This window comes from Somniosus microcephalus, chromosome 1, assembly GCF_052327205.1.
Source record: "Somniosus microcephalus isolate GS21.2 chromosome 1, FLI_Smic_1.0, whole genome shotgun sequence".
Classification (NCBI taxonomy): Eukaryota; Metazoa; Chordata; class Chondrichthyes; order Squaliformes; family Somniosidae; genus Somniosus; species Somniosus microcephalus.
The window spans coordinates 124,127,462-124,153,623 of record NC_140987.1 but is presented as its reverse complement, the minus strand read 5'-3'; the positions used below and the strand labels follow the sequence as shown (position 1 = coordinate 124,153,623).

Sequence of the window (26,162 nt, the reverse complement as noted above, 5' to 3'; positions counted from 1 at the left end):
GCCCTTATCACCAAATCAGTTCAGTTCTTTGTCTGATTTGGGTGAGCTCGTTTAAATGTTTAAAAACGTTTATAAAAATGACCTGTAGAGTGATAGTCGTTATGTCTAAAGTAGCCTCGAAACCCTGGCCATTGTTAAAGACAAGTTGTGAATTGCTCCCATTCAGGCTTAATGTCTCTGGTGAGCGGTTCCCGATTTAAAATGCAGAAAGCCTAATGGCTTGATGGAGCCCATTCCAACTTAATGACTGGAATGTACAGTCTTTTGTTCATTTTATCAGTCCTTACAAAGTCTTTGATTAGTTTAAAACTTGAACTCCTTGACCTGCTTGTTTTGCAGAACCTTTGTTTTAAAATCCCATTTGGCCTGGTCATGAGGTTTACCGCAGCCATTTTGGGTACCCTGGTTTTAAAATCAAGTCCATCCAGGGTCCCTTTTGATTAATAACTTCGGGGAATGTTGGAATTTTGAGAACCTTACAGCGATGAGGATCAGATTGAGAGTGATGGGAAAGTCATACTCACTTTTCCTGTTCGGAGAAGATCATGAAACCTTTTCCTGCATTGCAGCCAGGTTCTGCGGCTCAGTGAGATGGAGCTGACCTCCTGGGCCACTTGCAGCCACACAGCTTTTGTCTGCTGGGGTGGCTTTTTTCTCCTTGAGGAAGGGAACAGCACCTCCTTCCTGGATCTCGCTCCCTCCACCAGAGCTTGGAGGGAGGGCTCATCGAAGCATGGTGCACACTTTGGCCTACTGCTGGACATAGTTGATGAAGAAGCTGATGACAGCAATGGCCATAAAGGTTGCAGTCTCCAGAAGAAGCAAGGTTGCTTGCAGGCCTTAAATCCAGCAGCACTGATGACATCATCGGAGGCGACTTTCTGTCTGCAAAGACTCAGTGGGCCAGGGGTTCCCACACACAGGAAATCAATTGGCTAATTAGGGGAAAATTCCACTTTTTCAGCACTTCAATTAGGAGTCAGTGTCCTGGCACGATTTCCACCTGACACGCTCCACCCCACCCACACTGACAAAATCCAGCCCATAGAGTCATAACGGCACAGAAGGAGGCCATTCAGCCCATCGAGTCCGTGCCGGCTCTCTGTAGAGCAATCCAGTCAGTCCCAATCACTCGCTCTATCCCCGTAGCCCTGCAAGTTTATTTCCCTCAAGTGTCTATCCAGTCGCCCCTTGAAAACATTGAGGCCTAGAAATTCATTATAGCCACTTTTGGGGCGGTAAAGTCGGGCGGCCGCTAAAGTTTGCGCCCGGCGCAAATTCGAGGCCACTTCGCCGATATTCATTAGCTTTGCCCTAAGAGTTTGCTCGAGCGCTAAAACTGGTGATGCACGGCTCTCTTTAGGCGCTAAGCCGGCGGCCCGGGCGCTAACACCGGAAGGTGGGCGCAGGGCAGGTGCGGCGAGCTGCTGATTGACAGCAGACACTCTGGCTCCGGTGAGCTCTTAAAGGGGGAGGGTGGATTTGTTTTTTTGAAAGGCCGAGACTGCTGTATTTGTGTTGTTGGGGAGGGCTTCTCTCCATCAGTTTGTTATGTGGTACCGGCACACCACTTCCACTTCCTCCTCCTCCTCCTCCTCCTCCCCCTCCACCATCATCATCACCATCTTTGTCTCTCACAAAGTGTTGCAAAACGGCTGCCTTTTCTACTGCAGGAGTGCCCTTTAATTTGTGCTCCCCGCGGCCCGCCTCGGCTGTGTACCGTTCCACTTCACAGTCGTTCGGGCCGCCAGGCGCACAATGGGGTGGCGCGAGTGAAGTTCCGGTTCCGGGCGCACAAAGGGCGTTGCACGACGAAATGATGTCATGATCTGCGCGCGCAGCTGAGCGCGCGCAAAGACTTTGCGCCAGCGCTAAATGTCTACTGAAGTTGGGGCGAGGCGCAGATCGCGCTGCGCCCGGGCGCTAAGCGCCTAGCGCTCGAGATCTGCTCCTCCTAAGGCGTTAACGGCTGGCGCAGCCAACTGAATTTCTAGGCCTGAGTGTCTCCGCTTCCAGCACTTCCGTCGGCAGCGAGTTCCAAGTCCTGACCACTTGCTGCGTAAGAAAGTTTTTCCTCACATCCCCCCTGTATCTTTTGCCCAAAACCTTAAATCTGTGTCCCCTAATCCTTGTACTATCAACTAGTGGGAACAGCCTTTCCCCGTCTAGCCTATCCAACCCGTCATAATCGTGTACACCTCTATCAAATCACCCCTCAACCTCCTTTGCTCTAATGAAAACAAATCCAGCTTCTCCAACCTGTCCTTGTAGCTAAGATCCCCCATACCTGGAACCATTCTGGTAAATCTCCTCTGCACCCTCTCAAGGGCCTTCACATCGTTCCTAAGGTGTGGTGACCAGAACTGGACACAATACTCCAGTTGTGGCCTAACCAGTGCTTTATAAAGGTTCAGCAGAACTTCTCTACTTTTAAGAACATAAGAACATAAGAAATAGGAGCAGGAATAGGCCACTTGGCCCCTCGAGCCTGCTCCGCCATTCAATAAGATCATGGCTGATCTTGGGCTCAAATCCAGTTCCCAGCCCGTTCCCCATAACCCTTCATTCCCTTATCTTAAAAAAATGTGTCTATCTCCACTTTAAATGTATTTAATGACCCAACCTCCACAGCTCTCTGGGGCAGAGAATTCCACAAATTTACAACCCTCTGAGAGAAGAAGTTCCTCCTCACCTCAGTTCTAAAAGGGCAACCCTTTATTCTGAGACTGTGCCCCCGAGTTCTAGATTTCCCCATGAGGGGAAACATCCTCTCTGCATCTACCCTGTCGAGCCCCCTCAGTATCTGGAGTTCTTTGAGGAAGTAACATATAGGGTGGATAAAGGGGAACCAGTGGACGTAGTGTATTTAGACTTCCAAAAGCCATTTGACAAGGTGCCACACAAAAGATTATTGCTTAAGATAAAAAATCACAGGATTGGGGGTAATATTCTGGCATGGATAGAGGATTGGCTATCTAACAGAAGGCAGAGAGTTGGGATAAATGGTTCATTCTCAGACTGGCAATCAGTAACTAGTGGTGTTCCGCAGGGGTCAGTGCTGGGTCCCCAACTCTTTACAATCTATATTAATGATTTGGAGGAGGGGACCGAGTGTAACATATCAAAGTTTGCAGATGATACTAAGATGGGAGGGAAAGTAGTGAGTGAGGAGGACATAAAAAACCTGCTAGGGGACATAGACAGGCTAAGTAAGTGGGCAGAGATTTGGCAGATGGAATACAATACTGGAAAGTGTGAGGTTATGCACTTTGGCAGGAAAATCGTAGAGCAAGTTATTATCTTAATGGCAAGAAACTGGAAAGTACTGAAGTACAAAGGGATCTGGGGGTCCTGGTGCACAAAACTCAAAAGGTTAGTATGCAGGTGCAGCAAGTGATTAAGAAGGCCAATGGAATGTTGGCTTTCATTGCTAGGGGGATAGAATATAAAAATAGGGAGGTATTGCTTCAGTTGTACAAGGTATTGGTGAGACCGCACCTGGAATACTGCGTACAGTTTTGGTGTCCATACTTAAGAAAGGACATACTTGCTCTCGAGTCAGTACAAAGAAGGTTCACTCGGTTAATCCCGGGGATGAGGGGATGGACATATGAGGAGAGGTTGAGTAGATTGGGACTCTACTCATTGGAGTTCAGAAGAATGAGAGGCGATCTTATTGAAACATATAAGATTGTGAAGGGGTTGGATCGGGTGGATGCGGGAAGGATGTTCCCGATGATGGGTGAAACTAGAACTAGGGGGCATAGTCTTAGAATAAGGGGCTGCTCTTTCAAAACTGAGATGAGGAGGAACTACTTCACTCAGAGGGTGGTAGGTCCATGGAATATGCTGCCCCAAAAAGCTGTAGAAGCTACATCATTACATAAATTTAAAACAGAAATAGACAGTTTCCTAGAAGTAAAGGGAAGTAAGGGTTATGGGGAGCGGGCAGGAATTTGGACATGAGTCTAGGTTCGGATTGGTCATGGCCCTGTGGGTATCGGAGCGGGCCCAGGGGCCGTGTAGCCTGATCCTGCTCCTATTTCGTGTGTCTAATTCTGTTAGATTCAGGAGATGGTTCTGTGATAGTGGATTGGCAGTTAGGATCAGATCAGCCATGATCTTATTGAATGGCGGAGCAGGCTCGAGGGGCCGATTGGCCTACTCCTGCTCCTATTTCTTATGTTCTTATATGTTCTTATCTCATATGTTTCGATAAGATCACCTCTCACTCTTCTAAATTCCAATGACTATAGGCCCAGACTGCTCAAGCTTTCCTCATAAGTCAAACCCCTTATCTCTGGAATTAACCTATTGAATCATCTCTGAACTGCCTCCAATGCAAGTATATCCTTCCTTAAATAAGGAGACCAAAACTGTACTCAATACCTCTATTTATGAAGCCCAAGATCCCATATGCTTTGCTAACCACTCTCTCAATATGTCCTGCCACCTTCAGGGACCTATGCACATTAACTCCCTGAGGAGAATGACCCCTGAGGGTAAGTAATAAATAATGTTGAGGATGTTATGAATAGAATGAACACCTGACTATTCCTGGCTTCCTTAACATTACTTTACCTTTGCCCCACAGAGAGTATCGAAGCAAACAGGCCAGCAATGTTAGACTGCTGATTTTAGTTTCTTTAATATATTCTTAAATTTCCATGTAAGTTTGATACCATTATTTTCTAATAACTCAATTTGTCTCGTGTATTGCAGTAGTGCTCAACAGCAAAATGTGTAGTTGCCAATTTTAAACATGCAACAATATCCATTTAAAATAGCCAGTTTTGGAAGGTGAGTCATTACTTTTTGAAACTGTTTTCTGATTAGAAAACACCAAACTAATAAATTAAGTGAGTTATGTCTGGATGAGGATTTTAGTTTTATGCTGCTATTTTGCTGGAACAAAATTAATTTAAATTACAATTTTAAAAAAGACTTCAAGAGGCTTTTTCATTTGATAACACAGCATTGTGTTATTATACGGGTGTAAATAAAAGGAAGCACATTTGATTAAATGCAATTTTAATACTTTTCAGTCATTTTGTTGCATTTACAGTTACAGTTACATTTTTTTGATGTAACATTAACATAATTCCAATGAATATTTAGTTATAGATTACATTCTGCAAAATTATTTATATAGTAGAATCCAAAAACATACCAATTTAAGAGAACAGATATTTTTGGAGTGATTTACAACATTTATATAAGTTAAGTGTATTACAGTACCTCATTCTGCTTATTTTCATTCTGGAAATTTGACCCCTTTCTCAAACTTTGCCTCCATTCAGATTACACTGTAATTTTGTTCACTTAACGATGAATGAGAAAGTACATATTTCTTGTGGGCTTTAGCATTTACCCACTTAGTTTGCCTTTAAACAGAGATTAGCATCTGAACAGCCTCTCCTAGGCTAAAGTAACCATAGCTGAGTCCAATACAGACATTAGATTATGGGGATTTACTAAAAAAAATTCTAATTAAAAGTATTACAGATTTTTTCCTGTTGCTGATCCTATCTGATATTCCAGCAGCAGTGTTTGTGCTGGGCTGTGAAAGGTTCCAGGACTGAGTTGAACTAAGCATCCAATGTGGGTTTTACAATAACTCTTGGCCAATCTGAATCCTCTGTAAGGCCTGGCCATAATCTAATAAAATAATATTATTTGATTTTCTGTATATGTAATTTAAGAGCTAATCAATGAAGCATTTTTACACACAGTACATTTCTCACATACAACAAATTCTACCAGTAACAAAATAGATACTAAAATGAATCAGCATTTGTTTTCAGTAACAGTGATTCGTGTGTATTTGTGACCTGACCTTAAGGGATTAAGCAGTAATGGAGATGCAAGGTCACTGAGGGATGTAATTGAGGAAAGACAGCTTGACTGAAGCATGTGACTGCTGGTTGAATCTTTCAGTAGAACTGTTAGCCTCACTTAGAATTTTCTGTAACAGGGCCAATTTTCAACCTGCCCACTTGGCGGAAACCGAATGTGGGCAGCTAAAATGGCTGCAGTAACATACCCGCACTAATCACACTGCCTTCCCGCATGTTGAAGTCTTAACCTGATCTTTTGAGCGGTAGAGAGCGACACTCTTTGGAATATGCAGATTAGGGTCCGACGACATAATCGGGTATGACTTTAATTTTAATCCAAGGTCTTCGCAGGAGTGCTCTTCTGGGCCCTACCAAGAAACCTTGGGCATCCCTTGCCCTGGGCTACTCCGTTCCCTGACCACGCTAGCCTCCCAGCCCCCCTCCCGACCACTTACTTGAGTGTTGTGGATCATTCCTGCAGCAGCATTCTGCCACTCAAAATCCCGCTCCCGCCTGTCTGCCAATGAACTAGTGCTTCCCGGATTGGGCAGGAGATTGACGGGGTCAGTGCATGCCCCTGCCTGTACTACTCCTGGCTGGGAGTTAAAATCGGTCCTTACAAGTTGACTATTACATTTCAATTTTTTATATATTTTTTTTAAGTACAAAATATTTGCTAGCCTTTTTTCTTTTTTGTTTCCTTGGTGCCTGTGGGGGACCCAGCCGGGTGCAGTTGAGAAGGAACAACAGCATAAACTGACTGCCTTATTAATGTTGCCCTAACTCTGCTGTTAAAGTTTGTTCCAAGCATAATCATTTAGGGAAAAGTATAGCAGGGTATTACTTCTACCATTTGACATTTGCTACCTTAGACCTGGCTAAGCTTCCTGGGATAACAACAGAAAATGCTGGAAAAACTCAGCAGGCCAGGCAACATCCGTGGAGAGAAATTAGAGTCGACCTGGGACACTGCTTGCTAACATGATAGCATCCTTTATTTTGTTGTGCTATCTGAAGAGAAACTATTCACATAAATAATACTGCACTGGTGGGTGATGCTAATGTAGGTGTAAAATGTTTTTTCCCTCTAGGATCTTAACAGAAAACCCATTCCTGTGCTCTTGTGGCATTGCGTGGATCCAGTTATGGCAGGAAAACAACCTGGCCACCCTAGAGGTTCAGAACCTGACATGTCGAGGGGAGAATGACTGGAGGATAATGCTGTCATACATGAGGATTCCAGACTGTGGTACTGTCATTTTTCCCATTGATCCACAAAAACATTGTGTATGAATTTTTTCCCCTCAGCTGACATTTAAAGGGTCTGATAAATAGAGGAAGAGAACGGAAGAGAGGGAGAGAAAGCAGAACTAGGAAGGAGCGGGAATAAGTTAAGAACTATTAAGGGTTTAACAGGCAGAAATTATGCCTAAAATATCCAGGGAACTGTTAGGTTTTTAGTATCTCATACAGATTCGCTGCCCTGTCTGTCAATTGTGAATGCCACCAGTACTTTGGTTTTATTGATTGCCGAATATTTCATAATTTAATAATTTTATGTTGCAATTGCCATTTATTTTAGTGCCATATTAATGATTTAATTATCTTTTCAATGTTAGTACTCAAAAAACTGACGGCAATGAAGAATAATTAATTCTGATCAAGTCTTAAATATAACTAGAGGTCACTATGAGGAATCACTAAGGCCATTGCTATTGGGTATAGAGCGATATGTTATTGGGTACAGAGCTCTATGTTGGGTACAGAGCCCTATGTTATTGGGTACAGAGCTCTATGTTATTGGGTACAGAGCCCTATGTTATTGGGTACAGGGCCCTATGTTATTGGGTACAGAGCTCTATGTTATTGGGTACAGAGCCCTATGTTATTGGGTACAGGGCCCTATGTTATTGGGTACAGAGCTCTATGTTATTGGGTACAGAGCCCTATGTTATTGGGTACAGAGCCCTATGTTATTGGGTACAGAGCCCTATGTTATTGGGTACAGAGCCCTATGTTATTGGGTCCAGAGCCCTATGTTATTGGGACCAGAGCCCTATGTTATTGGGTACAGAGCCCTATGTTATTAGGTACAGAGCCCTATGTTATGGGGTACAGAGCCCTCTGTTGTTGGTACAGAGCACTCTGTTATTGGGTACAGAGCCCTATGTTATTGGGGACTGAGTCCAATGTTATTGGGTACAGAGCCCTATGTTATTGGGTACAGAGCTCTATGTTATTGGCGACAGAGTCCAATGTTATTGGGTACAGAGCCCTATGTTATTGGGTACAGAGCCCTATGTTATTGGGTACAGAGCGCTATGTTATTGGGTACAGAGCCCTATGTTATTGGGTGCAGAGCCCTATGTTATTGGGTACAGAGCCCTATGTTATTGGGTACAGAGCCCTATGTTATTGGGTACAGAGCCCTATGTTATTGGGTACAGAGCCCTATGTTATTGGGTACAGAGCCCTGTGTTATTGGGTACAGAGCCCTAAGTTATTGGGTACAGAGCCCTATGTTATTGGGTACAGAGCACTATGTTATTGGGTACAGAGCCCTATGTTATTGGGTACAGAGCCCTATGTTATTGGGTACAGAGCCCTATGTTATTGGGTACAGAGCGCTATGTTATTGGGTACAGAGCCCTATGTTATTGGGTACAGAGCCCTATGTTATTGGGTACAGAGCTCTATGTTATTGGGTACAGAGCCCTATGTTATTGGGTACAGAGCCCTATGTTATTGGGTACAGAGCGCTATGTTATTGGGTACAGAGCCCTCTATTATTGGGTACAGAGCCCTATGTTATTGGGTACAGAGCCCTGTGTTATTGGGTACAGAGCCCTATGTTATTGAGTACAGAGTCCTATGTTATTGGGTACAGAGCCCTAAGTTATTGGGTACAGAGCCCTATGTTATTGGGTACAGAGCCCTATGTTATTGGGTACAGAGCCCTATGTTATTGGGTACAGAGCCCTATGTTATTGGGTACAGAGCCCTATGTTATTGGGTACAGAGCGCTATGTTATTGGGTACAGAGTCCAATGTTATTGGGCACAGAGCCCTATGTTATTGGGTACAGAGCCCTATGTTATTGGGTACGGAGCGTTATGTTATTGGGTACAGAGCCCTATGTTATTGGGTACAGAGCCCTATGTTATTGGGTACAGAGCCCTATGTTATTGGGTACAGAGCCCTATGTTATTGGGTACAGAGCCCTATGTTATTGGGTACAGAGCCCTATGTTATTGGGTACAGAGCCCTATGTTATTGGGTAAGAGCTCTATGTTATTGGGTACAGAGCCCTATGTTATTGGGTACAGAGCCCTGTGTTATTGGGTACAGAGCCCTGTGTTATTGGGTACAGAGCCCTAAGTTATTGGGTACAGAGCCCTATGTTATTGGGTACAGAGCACTATGTTATTGGGTACAGAGCACTATGTTATTGGGTACAGAGCCCTATGTTATTGGGTACAGAGCCCTATGTTATTGGGTACAGAGCCCTATGTTATTGGGTAAGAGCTCTATGTTATTGGGTACAGAGCCCTATGTTATTGGGTACAGAGCGCTATGTTATTGGGTACAGAGCCCTATGTTGTTGGGTACAGAGCCCTATGTTATTGGGTACAGAGCTCTATGTTATTGGGTACAGAGCCCTATGTTATTGGGTACAGAGCCCTATGTTATTGGGTACAGAGCCCTATGTTATTGGGTACAGAGCGCTATGTTATTGGGTACAGAGCTCTATGTTATTGGGTACAGAGTCCAATGGTATTGGGTACAGAGCCCTATGTTATTGGGTACAGAGCCCTATGTTATTGGGTACAGGGCCCTATGTTATTGGGTACAGAGCTCTATGTTATTGGGTACAGAGCCCTATGTTATTGGGTACAGGGCCCTATGTTATTGGGTACAGAGCTCTATGTTATTGGGTACAGAGCCCTATGTTATTGGGTACAGAGCCCTATGTTATTGGGTACAGAGCCCTATGTTATTGGGTACAGAGCCCTATGTTATTGGGTCCAGAGCCCTATGTTATTGGGACCAGAGCCCTATGTTATTGGGTACAGAGCCCTATGTTATTAGGTACAGAGCCCTATGTTATGGGGTACAGAGCCCTCTGTTGTTGGTACAGAGCACTCTGTTATTGGGTACAGAGCCCTATGTTATTGGGGACTGAGTCCAATGTTATTGGGTACAGAGCCCTATGTTATTGGGTACAGAGCTCTATGTTATTGGCGACAGAGTCCAATGTTATTGGGTACAGAGCCCTATGTTATTGGGTACAGAGCCCTATGTTATTGGGTACAGAGCGCTATGTTATTGGGTACAGAGCCCTATGTTATTGGGTGCAGAGCCCTATGTTATTGGGTACAGAGCCCTATGTTATTGGGTACAGAGCCCTATGTTATTGGGTACAGAGCCCTATGTTATTGGGTACAGAGCCCTATGTTATTGGGTACAGAGCCCTGTGTTATTGGGTACAGAGCCCTAAGTTATTGGGTACAGAGCCCTATGTTATTGGGTACAGAGCACTATGTTATTGGGTACAGAGCCCTATGTTATTGGGTACAGAGCCCTATGTTATTGGGTACAGAGCCCTATGTTATTGGGTACAGAGCGCTATGTTATTGGGTACAGAGCCCTATGTTATTGGGTACAGAGCCCTATGTTATTGGGTACAGAGCTCTATGTTATTGGGTACAGAGCCCTATGTTATTGGGTACAGAGCCCTATGTTATTGGGTACAGAGCGCTATGTTATTGGGTACAGAGCCCTCTATTATTGGGTACAGAGCCCTATGTTATTGGGTACAGAGCCCTGTGTTATTGGGTACAGAGCCCTATGTTATTGAGTACAGAGTCCTATGTTATTGGGTACAGAGCCCTAAGTTATTGGGTACAGAGCCCTATGTTATTGGGTACAGAGCCCTATGTTATTGGGTACAGAGCCCTATGTTATTGGGTACAGAGCCCTATGTTATTGGGTACAGAGCCCTATGTTATTGGGTACAGAGCGCTATGTTATTGGGTACAGAGTCCAATGTTATTGGGCACAGAGCCCTATGTTATTGGGTACAGAGCCCTATGTTATTGGGTACGGAGCGTTATGTTATTGGGTACAGAGCCCTATGTTATTGGGTACAGAGCCCTATGTTATTGGGTACAGAGCCCTATGTTATTGGGTACAGAGCCCTATGTTATTGGGTACAGAGCCCTATGTTATTGGGTACAGAGCCCTATGTTATTGGGTACAGAGCCCTATGTTATTGGGTAAGAGCTCTATGTTATTGGGTACAGAGCCCTATGTTATTGGGTACAGAGCCCTGTGTTATTGGGTACAGAGCCCTGTGTTATTGGGTACAGAGCCCTAAGTTATTGGGTACAGAGCCCTATGTTATTGGGTACAGAGCACTATGTTATTGGGTACAGAGCACTATGTTATTGGGTACAGAGCCCTATGTTATTGGGTACAGAGCCCTATGTTATTGGGTACAGAGCCCTATGTTATTGGGTAAGAGCTCTATGTTATTGGGTACAGAGCCCTATGTTATTGGGTACAGAGCGCTATGTTATTGGGTACAGAGCCCTATGTTGTTGGGTACAGAGCCCTATGTTATTGGGTACAGAGCTCTATGTTATTGGGTACAGAGCCCTATGTTATTGGGTACAGAGCCCTATGTTATTGGGTACAGAGCCCTATGTTATTGGGTACAGAGCGCTATGTTATTGGGTACAGAGCTCTATGTTATTGGGTACAGAGTCCAATGGTATTGGGTACAGAGCCCTATGTTATTGGGTACAGAGCCCTATGTTATTGGGTACAGAGCTCTATGTTATTGGGTACAGAGCCCTATGTTATTGGGTACAGAGCCCTCTCTTATTGGGTACAGAGCCCTATGTTATTGGGTACAGAGCCCTGTGTTATTGGGTACAGAGCCCTATGTTATTGGGTACAGAGCCCTATGTTATTGGGTACAGAGCGCTATGTTATTGGGTACAGAGCTCTATGTTATTGGGTACAGAGTCCAATGGTATTGGGTACAGAGCCCTATGTTATTGGGTACAGAGCCCTATGTTATTGGGTACAGAGCTCTATGTTATTGGGTACAGAGCCCTATGTTATTGGGTACAGAGCCCTCTCTTATTGGGTACAGAGCCCTATGTTATTGGGTACAGAGCGCTATGTTATTGGGTACAGAGCGCTATGTTATTGGGTACAGAGCCCTATGTTATTGGGTACAGAGCGCTATGTTATTGGGTACAGAGCCCTATGTTATTGGGTACAGAGCTCTATGTTATTGGGTACAGAGCCCTATGTCATTGGGTACAGAGCCCTATGTCATTGGGTACAGAGCCCTATGTTATTGGGTACAGAGCTGTATATTACTGGGTACAGAGCCCTATGTTATCTGGTACAGAGCCCTATGTTATCTGGTACAGAGCCCTATGTTATTGGGTGCAGAGCCCTATGTTATTGGGTACAGAGCCCTATGTTATTGGGTACAGAGCCCTCTGTTATTGGGTACAGAGCCTTATATTATCCGGTATAGAGCCCTATGAAATCATTAGGTTGCTCATAATGAATTCTGCTGAAGCAAATCAATCACTTTATTAGTAGAAATGAGTCGAAACCAGTCAGAATGGTGGTAAAATAACACAACAATATAAATACAGGGCTGAAAGAGAAAGAAATGAAACTAAAAATATACCTCTCTTTCTAACTATCTGTTTATGCACATACACACCATGGGGCCGATTTTGAGTTTCGGATGACTGACTGGCAGAGCGTGAAATTCGGTCGCCCACACTCAAACCAAAGAAACGGCAGCGATTTTGAGCTGCGGCCTCATCAACATCGGACCGGTGAGCTGCGGGGCGCCATACAGGGGTCCTGGTACAGCTTGCCAAATTGAGGCCTATCTATCAGGCTTCCCCAGCCTCAGAAAGGTAAGTGCGGGGTGCCGTGACAAAGTGGGGCGGGGGTGTCCTGGCAGCGGCCCAGATTATTTTTGTGTGCTTCAGAGAAGCACTTCTGCTCCTCCTGGACCCACAAAATTAATATCAAATGTACCCTTGTTAGGCCTCTCCTCTTCTATCGTCCATGGAAATGATCACAGCTTGCACGGTACATATCCCCACCATTTCCAATTAAAACACATATTGAAATGGGCTTACTACCTGAAACAGGCAGGCACTTTGGCCGCCCAGCAGTAGGCCCCTTGCAAAATGGTGTGGGCTGCATCACCGGGGTTAACGGGGTGCTAAGGTTACCGACCCTATTTTGAGCCCCTTACTGCCCCGTTAACAACATGTGATATGAATTAATATCGACCCCCATGTTGCTGGGATATATAGCTAGTTTTTTGTTTTCATTGTTATTACTTTTTTAAAGTTTTTTTTGTCTACGTACTGATTGATGACAAGCTACAGCGTGATGCCTCTATTCAGGTGTTCCCCAATCCCAGACTCAGAGGCCAGGATCTTACCTGAGGAGGTGCGTTGGGGGCGGGACTGCTCGTTTCCGGGTTCTAGTCCCGCCCCCTGAGACATCTGACGACCTGACGCTATTTTCCTCTGATTGGCCTTGTTAATCCCACCCTGCAGGCTTGCCGGCCAATTAAGGGAAAGCTGGTGTCAGATGACGTCAGTGCATGACGCTTCATCTGCCAGTTTTGTTAAAGTGACAGGCACCATAATTTTTTGACAGATGATTTGACAGTGTTTGACAGCATTGCGGTGCTGTCAAACACTGAGCCCTTTCACCCAGGCTCACCACTGACTCTCTCCTTAGGAGAAAACAGACGCCGCTGCATGTGAGATTGCAGAAGCCACCTGTCAATTCTCCCGATCAGATGAGGCTTCCCAGAAACAGCAAATCTTGTCACCTGCAGATACATATAAACAGAGTAAAAATATTTCTCACTACATTCTCTCACCTGTCATACGTACCAGTGCACCATTGCACCCATCACACTACCTCTGCAGCTGTCATTTGCACACTTACACTGCAGTTAAGAACATAACATAAGAACATAAGAAATAGGAGCAGGAGTAGGCCAATCGGCCCCTCGAGCCTGCTCCGCCATTCAATAAGATCATGGCTGATCTGATCCTAACCGCCAATCTACTATCACAGAATCATCTCCTGAATCTAACAGAATTAGACGCACAAAATAGGAGCAGGATCAGGCTATACAGCCCCTGGGCCCGCTCCGCAACCCACAGGGCCATGACCGATCCGAACCTAGACTCATGTCCAAATTCCTGCCCGCTCCCCGTAACCCTTAATTCCTTTACTTCTAGGAAACTGTCTATTTCTGTTTTAAATTTATGTAATGATGTAGCTTCTACAGCTTTTTGGGGCAGCATATTCCATGGACCTACCACCCTCTGAGTAAAGTAGTTCCTCCTCATCTCAGTTTTGAAAGAGCAGCCCCTTATTCTAAGACTATGCCCCCTAGTTCTAGTTTCACCCATCATCGGGAACATCCTCCCCGCATCCACCCGATCCAACCCCTTTGCAATCTTATATGTTTCAATAAGATCGCCTCTCATTCTTCTGAACTCCAATGAGTAGAATCCCAATCTACTCAACCTCTCCTTATATGTCCATCCCCTCATCCCCGGGATTAACCGAGTGAACCTTCTTTGTACTGACTCGAGAGCAAGTATGTCTTTTCTTAAGTATGGACACCAAAACTGTATGCAGTACTCCAGGTGCGGTCTCACCAATACCTTGTACAACTGAAGCAATACCTCCCTATTTTTATATTCTATCCCCCTAGCAATGAAAGCCAACATTCCATTGGCCTTCTTAATCACTTGCTGCACCTGCATGCTAACCTTATGAGTTTCGTGCACCAGGACCCCCAGATCCCTTTGTACTACAGTACTTTCCAGTTTCTTGCCATTAAGATAATAACTTGCTCTACGATTTTTCCTGCCAGGCAGTTAATTGGCTCTAATCCCCTTCCCGCTGCCAGTAGACGGGTCCCTACTTGAGTTGGGGACCCGCCTCCCGGGAAGATCGTTCGGAGGCGGGTTGGGAGCAAGGTTGGGACCCGCTCACAATTTTTCCCATTTTCCCAGCAGTCCCACCTCCAAACCCGCCTCCTCAGAGCTGGTAAAATCCAGCCCAGAGGCTCAACTGACATTCTGCTGCTGGACTTTTCTTAATAGCCTTCTTTAGCCAGACTCTAGAAAGTGTACAATGATAGCCAGGGTCAAGTCACACTTTGATTTTTCCATCAGGGATGGAAATTGGGTAGTTTCTTCAATGGTCGGTGATCCACTCTGTCAGGTTACCATCTAGGCGGCAAAGTTGAAAATTACCCCTCGTAAAATTCATAAAGACCTATGAAAGCACTGTAGGAAACAGACAAAGGTTAAGTACCAAAAATTTAGGCCACGGTATTAATGGGAAAGCGGTGGAGTGTGTGGAAAACATAGCAAGGCCGAGATGTAAAGGCCCTGTTGATCTTAACAGCAGGGCCTCATTTAAATAAAATGCTGCAGTCTCCAGCCCGACAGCCGGCCAGATTGATAGTCTGACCGGCGGGTGGGAGCCCGAACAAGCCACAGGAGGACTCGTGAGATAGGTCCCAGCAGTTAGTGGGGGGTGGCTGAGAGGTCGGGGCCGTGATAAGGGCCGGGGGGAGGTCCGCGATCGGGCGCACAGGGAGGTCTGCGATCGGGGCGGGAGGGAGGTCTGCAATGGGGGCACGGGGCGGTCTGTGATCGGGGGCACGGGCAGGTCTGTGATCGGGGGCATGGGGAGGTCTGCGATCGGGGGCACGGGGAGGTCTGCGATCGGGGGCATGGGGAGGTCTGTGATCGGGGGCATGGGGAGGTCTGTGATCGGGGCGGGAGGGAGGTCTGCAATGGGGGCACGGGGCGGTCTGTGATCGGGGGCACGGGCAGGTCTGTGATCGGGGGCATGGGGAGGTCTGTGATCGGGGCGGGAGGGAGGTCTGCAATGGGGGCACGGGGCGGTCTGTGATCGGGGGCACGGGCAGGTCTGTGATCGGGGGCATGGGGAGGTCTGTGATCGGGGGCACGGGGAGGTCTGCGATCGGGGGCACGGGGAGGTCTGCGATCGGGGCCGGAGGGAGGTCTGCAATGGGGGCACGGGGCAGTCTGTGATCGGGGGCACGGGCAGGTCTGTGATCGGGGGCACGGGGAGGTCTGCGATCGGGGCCGGAGGGAGGTCTGCAATGGGGGCACGGGGCAGTCTGTGATCGGGGGCACGGGCAGGTCTGTGATCGGGGGCACGGGGAGGTCTGTGATCGGGGGTACGGGGAGGTCTGTGATCGGGGATGGAGGGAGGTCTGTGATCGGGGGCACGGGGAGGTCTGTGATCGGGGCACGGGGAGGTCTGTGATCGGGGGCACAGGCAGGTCTGTGATCGGGGGCACGGGGAGGTCTGCGATCGGCGACGGAGGGAGGTCTGCGATGGGGGCACGGGGCGGTCTGTGATCGGGGGCACGGGCTAGGTCTGTGATCGGGGGCACGGGGAGGTCTGTGATCGGGGCACGGGGAGGTCTGTGATCGGGGGCACAGGCAGGTCTGTGATCGGGGGCACGGGGAGGTCTGCGATCGGCGACGGAGGGAGGTCTGCGATGGGGGCACGGGGCAGTCTGTGATCGGGGGCACGGGCTAGGTCTGTGATCGGGGGCACGGGGAGGTCTGTGATCGGGGACGGAGGGAGGTCTGTGATCGGGGGCAGGGGGAGGTCTGTGATCGGGGGCACGGGGAGGTCTGTGATCGGGGGCACGGGGAGGTCTGTGATCGGGGACGGAGGGAGGTCTGTGATCGGGGGCACAGGGAGGTCTGTGATCGGGGCACGGGGAGATCTGTGATCAGGGGCACGGGCAGGTCTGTGATCGGGGGCACGGGGAGGTCTGTGATCGGGGGCACGGGGAGGTCTGTGATCAGGGACGGAGGGAGGTCTGTGATCGGGGACGGAGGGAGGTCTGTGATCGGGGACGGAGGGAGGTCTGTGATCGGGGGCCCGGTCTGACAGCGATCTGGGCTGGAGGGAGGTCTTGCCGTGATCCAGGGGAGAGCGTAGCCTGGTTCTCGGGATGCCCTAGGCTTCCTTGTGAGGTCGCTCCTGGCCCACAAGATAATCTGTAAAATAAATTTTAAAGTTTCCTTCTGGCTCAGGATCCGGCTCCCGGCATGTTTTGCCGACCCTGCACCCACCCCCCACTCAGGCCTCTGGTTGACAAAATGGGGACATGACAGGAAGGAAGCGGATCGGTGGGTGTAATTGACATCCATTATTTTAACTGCCCCCCTCCTTGTTTCTGTCAGGTGGGGGCAGTTAAAATCTGATCCTTGTTTACTGAGATCTTGAACACAATAATGGCCCTGAAATTAGGATCGGGAGCTTGCCGCGCGTGCAAGCCCCCGATCTGCACTCACCCTGCGCACCGACATCTGAAGCCCAGGCCTGCTCGCATTTCCTGTCACTGGCCCGGTTCAGATGTCGGCGCGATGTGCTTACCTGATCCAGCGGCGTAGTTAGTGCGATGTGCCGGCTGGGATCAGGTGAGCACTGTGCAGCCAATCAGGGGAGGGGAAACTCATTCATGAGTTTGACAGTAAGAGCTGTCAAACTCATGAAAAGTATGGGCTGCCAAAACACTACTTTAACTTTAAATAAAATTTTAAAAAACATCCCACTGATTATATTAACTATAAATAAGTTTAAAAAAATGTTTTAAACAATTAATCAATTTTTTGTAAAAAATAATTTTTTTTAAAATAGTGTCAAAACTAAACTTACCTTACTGTAAATTCTTTAAAAATAACAAACCTGTGGAAAAAAAATGTCTACATTGTACTAAAAGCCCACTTACTTACCGTGCCCCGATCACAGACCTCCCTGTGCCCCCGATCACAGACCTCCCTCCGTCCCCGATCACAGACCTCCCCGTGCCCCCGATCACAGACCTCCCCGTGCCCCCGATCACAGACCTCCCCCTGCCCCCGATCACAGACCTCCCTCCGTCCCCGATCACAGACCTCCCCGTGCCCCCGATCACAGACCTAGCCCGTGCCCCCGATCACAGACTGCCCCGTGCCCCCATCGCAGGTTTTTCCACGCGTAAAGACCGGAGGCCTTTACACTCGGGCAACTCTGGAAAAAAAAAGGAATTTCACTGCGCACGCGCTGCCTGTGCAGTCGCGCGCGTACTGCCTCTTAACCCCTTGGGTCAGAGGACAGGAAATGCCGGTTTTCAGCGCATGCGCTGTGCATGCTGAAAACCGGCAATTCCTCCGGGCACACGCGTGAGTACCCCGTCCGTACTCACGCGTTGTGTCCGTAATTGCTGGGCCATTGACTCAATTTAAATTTAAAGTCATCTGTCAGCTCCAACTGCCAAGAGCACTTGCTGCCTTTCTTTGCTTAAAATCATCAAATTACTGGTACTAAATAAATGTTGAGGTATCTACTAAAAGAACGGGGGCACGGGGAGGTCTGTGATCAGGGGAGGTCTGTGATCGGGGGAGGTCTGTGATCGGGGCACGGGGAGGTCTGTGATCGGGGGAGGTCTGTGATCGGGGCCAGAGGGAGGTCAATGATCGGGGCCGGAGTGAGGTCTGTGATCGGGGGAGGTCTGTGATCAGGGGCACGATCACAGACCTCCCCGTGCCCCTGAAATGATCTACTTACTGATTGAAGCCAGATGCTTTAGAATGAATTATTTACAGCATCAAATCAATTGTAAACTTTAAAATAGACCACTGGGCTGGTATAGCATATCAGAGTGCCAGCACATCCCGCAGCACTGAGCTAAGTCCTGGCTTCATGCCTACCATACTTCTAACAGAGGGTTCCCGATATCTACCATGGGGGTTCCCGATAGCTGTCATTTGGTGATCACGCATTTCTCCACAGGGAATCATAGGAACAGAATTAGGCCTCAAGCCTTTTCTCCATATCCCTTGATACTCTTGCCCAACAAAAACAAAAATCAAAACTAGACCAGATGCCATTTGTACTGAATCCTATACAGTTACTGGAAGATTACTGCACAAGATAAAAAATCACGGGATTGGGGATAATATACTGGCATGGGTGGAAGATTGGCTATCTAACAGAAAACAGAGAGTTGGGATAAATGGTTCATTCTCGGGTTGGCAATCAGTGACTAGTGGTGTTCCGCAGGGGTCAGTGCTGGGACCCCAACTCTTTACAATCTATATTAATGATTTGGAGGAAGGGACCGAGTGCAACATATCCAAGTTTGCCGACGATACAAAGATGGGAGGGAAAGCAGTGAGTGAGGAGGACATAAAAATCCTGCAAAAGGACAAAGACAGGCTAAGTGAGTGGGCAGAAATTTGGCAGATGGAATATAATGTTGGAAAGTGTGAGGTTATGCGCTTTGGCAGAAAAAATCAAAGAGCAAGTTATTATCTAAATGGACAGAAACTGCAAAGTGCTACAGTACAAAGGGATCTGGGGGTCCTGGTGCATGAAACACAGAAGGTTAGTATGCAGGTACAGCAGGTGATCAGGAAGGCCAATGGAATCTTGGCTTTTATTGCAAGGGGGATGGAGTATAAAAGCAGGGAAGTCTTGCTTCAGTTATACAGGGTACTGGTGAGGCCACACCTGGAATACTGCGTACAGTTTTGGTTTCCATATTTAAGAAAAGATATACTTGCTCTCGAGGCAGTTCAGAGAAGGTCCACTCGGTTGATTCCGGAGATGAGGGGGTTGACTTATGAGGAAAGGTTGAGTAGGTTGGGCCTCTACTCATTGGAATTCAGAAGAATGAGAGGCGATCTTATCGAAACATATAAGATTGTGAGGGGGCTTGATCGGGTGGATGCGGGGAGGATGTTTCCACTGATGGGTGAGACTAGAACTAGGGGGCATAATCTTAGAATAAGGGGCTGCCCTTTCAAAACTGAGATGAGGAGAAACTTCTTCACTCAGAGGGTAGTAAATCTATGGAATTTGCTACCTCAGAGAGCTGTGGAAGCTGCGACATTAAATAAATTTAAAACGGAGATAGACAGTTTCCTAGCTGATAAGGGAATTAGGGGTTACAGGGAGAGGGCAGGGAAGTGGACGTGAGTCTAGGTTCGGATCAGCCATGATCCTATTGAATGGCGGAGCAGGCCCGAGGGGCCGTATGGCCTATTCCTGCTCCTACTTCTTATATGTTCTTATTTTGTGAATTCCTGCTCCCAGCATGAAATTTTGCTTGTTGGGGGCACATATTCAGAATTTGGGCATGGTGGTCAGCGGACCTGCAGAAAACCCTATGGGCATAGTGAGCTCCACATCTGAATTACTGATGTGCACAAAGGTCCATGCCAGGAGCGTAAACTCAACCCTATAATGTACACTGTGCTATTAATGACTCAACTATTGTGCCTGCATTCTTTCCATATCACTGTTAGCATCCATTATAAACCATAAGGGAAGCCACTGGTTTATCATGTCATCTCAGTACCTCTTGAAGCAATAGAGCAATTTCCTTTACTTTACACCCAGGCAATGCTTGCTTCCTGGGCACAGGCAAAGGACAAAGGGTTGTAGTCCTGTGGTGTCAGATCTCTGTCCCCTTTGCCTTCACAGAAATCACAGAAACCCCACAGTGCAGATAGAGGCCATTTCGGCCCATCGAGCCTGCACCGACACATATCCCACCCGATCCCCGTAACCCCTACGCCAACACATATCCCACCCTATCCCCATAACCCCACGTATTTAATCCCCCTAACACTAAGGGTCAATTTATCATAGCCAATCAACCTAACCCGCACATCTTTGGACTGTGGGAGGAAACCGGAGCACCCGGAGGAAACCCACGCAAACACGGGGAGAATGTGCAAACTCCACACAGACAGTCACCCGAGGCCGGATTTGAACCCGGGTCCCTGGCGCTGTGAGGCAACAGTGCTAACCACTATGCCACCTTGCCCTCATATTTGTGCAGCTCCCCTGATAGAAAGCAGAGTGCTTGCCCTTGCAGCAGCCATTAGCATTCAAAAGCCATGCAAATAAGGTGAGAGATACTTCTCCATGCCTCCTGCCTAATTTTCCTGGCTCTCCAGTTGATGCAGGCCCGAGCCTGTGGCACCCACTGTTACTTGACAATAATTGCTCCCAGATTGGAGGAGCTGAGAGCAGCAGCCAGCAAGATCATGGAGGACCCCATAAAAATGAGAATCCTTTTCATTCAGACTCCGCATTGGATCTTCAGCCCTACAGGCCCACTGGCTGTTGTTCTTGGGCAGCAGCCAGAACGGCCAGCAGTTTGTGGCCATCACCGCTGCTAAAGTTCTATCAGGATTGCAGCAGCTGTAGTGGAATCCCTGCCCCTGTTTCCAGGCACAAAAGCACCTGCTCTGTTTCCAAACATTGATATCTATTTGTCCATAGAAGTTCCAAAGTTAGCTATATAAAAAGCGCAGGAAAATGTAGACAACAAACTAATTTAGATAAGCTAAAAAATAAACTGGTTCACATTTTTATAATAAAATACCTGTGTCTATGGTCCATGTCATGATTGCTGAGTTCCTGTTGTGATCATCAAGCTTGTGCATCAATGTTCTTCTTCCTCATTGATTAAGTTGTGTTGAAATTGTGCTGTTCGATATTAGCAACAAAGGCATTAATTTTATATGTGTTAAAACCTTTGTTAAAATAATGGACATAGGAATTTGTACTAATGCCTTTGTTTCTGACATGTTACAACTCAATTTCACCTGGTGAGTTTTTCTCCTTTATAATTGGTTATTTTCTACTTTCCTTATTCACCAATGATATTAAACAAAACCTTTCTCCTCAATTCTAATTTTCTTACCGATCACATTCCGCCCAAAAAAAATTCTCTGAGATACATCCAGCAGGACAGTTCTTCACACGGCCCGCTACATACCCATAAAAACACTAGCAGGACAAAACACCCTGACGGGCCCCTGAGACATTATGGACTTTGGATATACATTCCCTCTGGCAAGCAACCAAGTGACATTTGCCCATTTCCCATCTGACACCAAGGCCGGGAGGTACAAGAGCCGCAGGGGCTTTCTGTAGCAGCAAACAAGGCTCATTAAAAAAAAACTTTGGTTTATGAGCAACTTCATGAGGGATCAACTCCGGTCTTTAAATAAGTTTGCGCCACTGGTGTAGGAACTCGCTCACTATCAACGCATGTCGGAAAATCACAGGCACACTGCCCACAATTCTCTGACGTGCACTGCTGGGGAACAAAATTGCTTGATGGGGTGTATGGTTCGAAAATTACCCATTATAACTCATTCACCCCAGTTAAAAATCACTGGAGGATCTCTGAAGACTTGTCCTGTTCATAAGTCTGTGAATGACATTCACTCAATCAAGATCAGCATCAGTAGGTGGGTCATTAAATTCAGGAGCTACAAGGCCACAGATTTAAGCACTTGTGGTACCTAACACAATTTCAGTGACCTCAGGACCTTCAGCCTTTGACAGATTGAATCCCCCTCCTTCAAACAATCTTAATGATAAAAGTGTAATGAATCAGACTAACCCCATTCCTATTTACCTTGGTGTCAGGCTTTTGGCAGACAGTGACTGGCACCAATGATTTTCATGGGACTAACATTGCCACTCATTTACAAAGAACAGCCAATATGAGGCTGATTCCTTAATCTTTTGTGACTAGGCGATTAAAAATTTTTGAGATGCTTAAATCAGAAGGGCTCTGCTGTAATTCCATTTTGGGGTTGTTTAATTAAGCTGTGTGTCAGAGATGACAAATTAACAGTGTGAATATATGGTTCCTGTACTTGGTTTTTTGTCATTGTTCTACAGAGTCTTTTAGAGACTACGGTTAGGAAGAAATATATTGTTACCTAATTCCATACTTGGCAGATAAAAAGAAGAATTGCAAATGTCGTAATTCTGAAATAAAAAATGAAAATTCTTGAAATACATAGTAGCTCTGAAAAGAGAAAAGACAGGTTAATGTGTAGAACTTCATTACAACTTAATTTTTAATTATAGTAATTATGATGCTTGCAAAAATATCAACATATTTCTTCAGGTAAAATCTAGAAGAATTATAGAAGTAGTTTCTCTTTATTAAAAAAGGATTAAATGTCCTTTTGTGATTGTTATTTAGCACCTGATAACAAAATGGCAGGAGTGTGCAATTTTGAAAAGTGCATTTTCATTTAATGCGATTCTGTTAATGGGAAAATACATGGAACGGCTGATCACAATGTACCTTTAATGCTGTTTCTTCCACACGTCCAAATAGCTACTGAGATGCTTAACCAGTCTCAATGAGAACATTTTTGTTGTTCAGTTGTTGAACGATCAATATTTGTTCAAAATGTCTAATTGGTAAGTTTGAAAAGTGATGTTTATGTAGAACGCTCTACAAATGCCTTCTTTGTTATTTATCTCTTTTCATTCTTGTGTCTGGGATATTGCTTTACATAGAAGCATAAGATCACAATTTGAGGCTCCTCGATTAACTGCCAATTTTCATTATCTACCAGGTTGCTCCTCAAAGATCTGTCTTTCTGCCTGCAGTAACTGGTCTGCTAGTAGCAGCTGCAGTCCATCACCTTTCTCTTCTTTCATTCCTTGTAACTGCTCATCATCCAAGTCCACGATGAGGCTTTTGTCTATAGCAATATTGTGCAGCTTACAGCACAGTGCTACCATTTTACACACCTTCTGGGGCCCCTTTCCCCATACCAGTCCATGTTTCTAAAGCATTGCTTTAGCACCCCAAACGTCTGCTTGAATTGGGCTCTGTGCCACCTATGCATCTCTTGCATTTTTTCTGTACTACAGTACGAGCGTTGTACAAGGTGTCGTCAGCTACAGCTGCAGTATACAGTCTCTGAGGAACCAGTCATCCAACTTTCCTTCTCCCTCAAAGCTAAGATATGCTTGATTTCCCCACAGAATGAAAGTATCATGTGTAGTGCTGGGAAGGTTGTATTAGGATGTAATATTTTCTTGCTTGGGTTGCATGCTATTTGCATATTTATAGAATAAGAATAATAGCCATAAGATTGATGGTGGCAGTGTGAATGACTGCATGTATGTAGTCTATGAGCAATTGTACTTTCGGGAAGCCACTAATTTAGTAATACTTTAGCTATCTCAATGATTGCTGGTTGTTGTGAAGTTTCTACAGCTGAGCACATGACAATTTAAGGCTGCAGTTACCTCCTTAATGGCACAGTGTATGGCAAACCAGCTGACTGCTGAAATGTCTCCTCTGGGTGCCTAGAAGGACCTTGTGTTATGCAAGGTGAGGTAATATTGAACGTCACTACCATTGATAATACAATGTGGATACTAGACTGTTCCTGCAGGTCTTCTCCCATCAGACAGTACACCTCAGTCACGGGCGTAACGAGGTCCAATTTCTACTCCATTCAGCCCATTACATATGCTGTAATCAGTGAAGCATTGCATGGTGGGATGCTTATTCCAATACAATGCTGATTAAGGGTGACACTAGTTCAAAACTGCAGTCAAGATGAGAATATTAACATGGAATCTGTTGTGGGTCTAAAAATAGGTTTTATGCTATTTTTAATAGCTATCTACCTATCTAAATGTTTGCATCTAGCGTGCATCTATTGTATGACATCTTTAAAGCATAAAATTTCAAAACTGTGAAGCATCAAGGTGGTTACACTTCAGTGTGCCACATAAATTGAACGATTGGCTGAAATAAGGAATAATTGGTTAAATTAACAATCAAATATCTGATTGACCGAACACAAAAAAAAATCAAAAGCAGTTTGATTCATTCCCTAACTACTAATGAGGAATGAGTAATCAGGAGAAAGTTGAACAATGAAATTCTATTGACCTGAAACATTTACTGTTTCTCTTTCCACAGATGCTGCCTGACCGGTTGAGTCTTTCCAGCATTGTCTGTTTTTATTTCAGGTTTCCAGCATCCGCAGTATTTTGCTTTTGAACAATCAAACTGTTGATTTTTCAAAACTGACATCTACTAAGTAGCAAGTGACAGAAAAGCTGAGCAATCAAATTGCTCAAATAATTTTTTCAGACAGTTTTCATGTACCATATTTCTTCTTCACTCGTCTAAAAGGGTACAGAGAAAAATTGGATAAATATGAGTGGTAGTGGGACTAATCGGATCGCTCTTTCAAAGAGTTGGCACAGGCATGTTGGGCCGAATGGCCTCTTTCTGTGCCGTATCATTCTGTGATTCTAAATCTAAAGCATGTATATGTAGATAAAATTGCCTATATAGAATTTCTCATGTGTTTTCTCCTTGCTTTGTTTCAGAGATGCCTAAGGCTTCTGTAAATATTACTAATGTTACCGTGATCGAAGGGGGAGAAGTTGCAATTGAGTGTACTGCCACAGGACTTCCAACTCCCGCTGTGAACTGGCAAGAACACATCTTCTACTCAACTTCTCAGGTATAACCGTGATGCTCTCAGGATTCCAACATCTCGAGCACAGCTCATCATTTTGATACATTATGCTATGAATAAGGAATTAATGGGGAAAAATATGCTATTTAACAGACAATCATCTGCGCTCTGTTGGGTTCCCATTTTGGATTCTCCATCCACTGTTTATTTTCCCCTCTGATTTTCTCCTTTTTACCACTTCTCTTCTAAATGCGGGGCCGTTTGCTGGGACACAGTTCCGTAGGCATGAGGCTGGAGAGTGAACAGTCCCGGCACTACTTTTTCCACATCACTAATAAGACCACTTCTCTTGAGGCCAAAGAATGTCATGTCTCAGACACTGTTGAAGGCGTGCAGCTCACTTCTTTGATAAGAAACTGTCAGTAATGGGAACACTGTACATCAGTTGGAATGGGATACTATCGGTATAAAAGGCTTAGAATACTCTAGTGAGTGACATCATGTTATTTCTCTTCCTAGTCAGCAGAAATTTCCAGATCTGCAATAATATTAAAGCTCAGCAACATTTCTGGTAATGACAATGGACAGCGGCTTATCTGCGCAGCAGAGAATATAATGGGAGAATCAATGGTATTTGTCAATCTGACTGTTCTCTGTAAGTATACCTATCACATCTTATCCTTGTACTTTTATTTAACATTTTTACCCCACCAAGCACGCCCAAGATCATCTCAGACAGAATCAAATGTGGCTGAAGAATAAAAAAAGAAAATCAAACTTTCTCTTCACCATAACATAAAATATCCGGGTTTAGGTTTCAGGCTATAATCCAGCCTGCAGTTATTTAAATGGTTGCTGTTTGGCAAATGTTTTACTCTATGCTTAACAAAAATTGTGACGCAATGCAATTGATGATGATGATGCAACA

At 45.7% G+C, this 26,162-nt stretch overlaps 1 protein-coding gene across 3 annotated transcripts in view; it reads left to right on the top strand.

Annotated features, from left to right (window-relative positions):
- Nucleotides 1–26,162, top strand: part of ntrk2a (neurotrophic tyrosine kinase, receptor, type 2a) — a 440,469-nt gene that overhangs the window by 175,349 nt on the left and 238,958 nt on the right. For all 3 annotated transcript variants that reach the window (XM_085985245.1, XM_085985243.1, XM_085985240.1), the window contains exons 5-7: nucleotides 6,929–7,086; nucleotides 25,143–25,279; nucleotides 25,754–25,889. In XM_085985245.1, coding sequence (XP_085841371.1) covers nucleotides 6,929–7,086; nucleotides 25,143–25,279; nucleotides 25,754–25,889 — 431 coding nt within the window. The remainder of the gene's footprint in view (nucleotides 1–6,928; nucleotides 7,087–25,142; nucleotides 25,280–25,753; nucleotides 25,890–26,162) is intronic.